The sequence below is a fragment of the Charadrius vociferus genome, unplaced genomic scaffold (assembly GCF_000708025.1).
Source record: "Charadrius vociferus isolate BGI_N301 unplaced genomic scaffold, ASM70802v2 scaffold247, whole genome shotgun sequence".
In the NCBI taxonomy this organism is placed as follows: Eukaryota; Metazoa; Chordata; class Aves; order Charadriiformes; family Charadriidae; genus Charadrius; species Charadrius vociferus.
In genome coordinates this window covers 394,166-395,356 of record NW_009649188.1, presented here as the reverse complement: position 1 = coordinate 395,356, position 1,191 = coordinate 394,166, and the positions used below count along the sequence as shown (strand labels likewise).

Below are 1,191 nucleotides of genomic sequence, written 5' to 3'. Positions count from 1 at the left end.
TGCCAGCGCCACCCGCCGTCGCCCTCCGGGCAGGGCTCGCCCGGGGACGGTGCCCCGCGGGGTCGGGGCGGCCCTGGGGAAACCCTCTCTCCGCAGGGAGATGGTGGAAATGTCCCCTGCGAGGAGGTGCGCCCCGAGGGGGATTCCTCCTGCTGGAGGAGACCTCGGTGTCCCTTAAAGGGTTACGAGAAAAGCGAGTGGGTGCGGATGTTTCTCCAGAAGAGCGGGGATGGCAGCTGCCACAGAGCAGCGGCATGTGAAGGAGATGCTTATGTGGCGGCAGGAGCGGCCGCGTCGGCAGCAGCGTGCAAGCACGGGTTGTCCACTAGACATGGGAAGGGTTGCAGTGAGGTGGACCTCAAGGAATATAGAGGTGCCAGAGGAGACGGGACCGGAGGGGGCACTAGCGTGGTACCCAGCCAGTTTCAGCTGCTCCTAAAACCCCTGAGAGTTTGGGGATAAAACTGGCACGACATTCAAGGATGGATTTGGCAGCGGCAGGGGCAGTGTATTTTGTATTAGGCTAGGGCATGCCTTTTGGACAGAAACACCACCTGGAGCAAAGACCTGATGAGTTGAAGTTTAGGCATCTTGTTCCAGTGGCTGCTCTCACCCTCATGATTAAACATGTGTTCTTCATTTCTAACCGGAGTTGTGTTCACACTCACAGATTTCTGCCTGTTCCTTAAAGACCATTCTGTGGTGTCCCATATATTGACTGCTCCTAAAGATGAGCACTATCATCAAGTCATCTCAGTCCTCTTCTTGGTAAACCAAACAGGTTTACCTTCATCAGCCTCTCACAGTAAATTACCTTCCCCATTCCCTCTCTCATTTTTATGCCCTTTTTTTTTTTTTGCTGCTGCTTCAATGTTTTAGCATCCTCTTCAAGTGCAGGTATCAACATTTTAGCTGGATGTCAGAACCAGTGTAGAGACAATATCATCTATATATTCTTGTTTCCCCATCCACTCTCTATAAACGGAAAGATCATTTTAACTCAAGTTCCCCCAGCATCATGCTTAGATGCATTTCTATCGCTCTCACACATAACCCTCCGGGTTCATGTCAAGTGTATGAGCTGCACACTCTGACAATAAGGACAGGAAATTCCTGGGAACACTATGGTTGTTTGGCCTTGTTTCAGCCAAGCTTAGTTGCATTTCCAACTCACCTAGATGCAGTCAGAGC

The 1,191-nt window shown here is 51.5% G+C and overlaps 1 protein-coding gene across 1 annotated transcript in view; it reads right to left on the bottom strand.

Annotated features, from left to right (window-relative positions):
• Window positions 1–823, bottom strand: part of OGFRL1 (opioid growth factor receptor-like 1) — a 10,431-nt gene extending 9,608 nt beyond the window's left edge. The window contains exon 1 of the mRNA XM_009888850.1: window positions 788–823. Within this exon, the coding sequence (XP_009887152.1) occupies window positions 788–823 (36 nt within the window). The remainder of the gene's footprint in view (window positions 1–787) is intronic.
• Window positions 824–1,191: the final 368 nt, after the last annotated feature.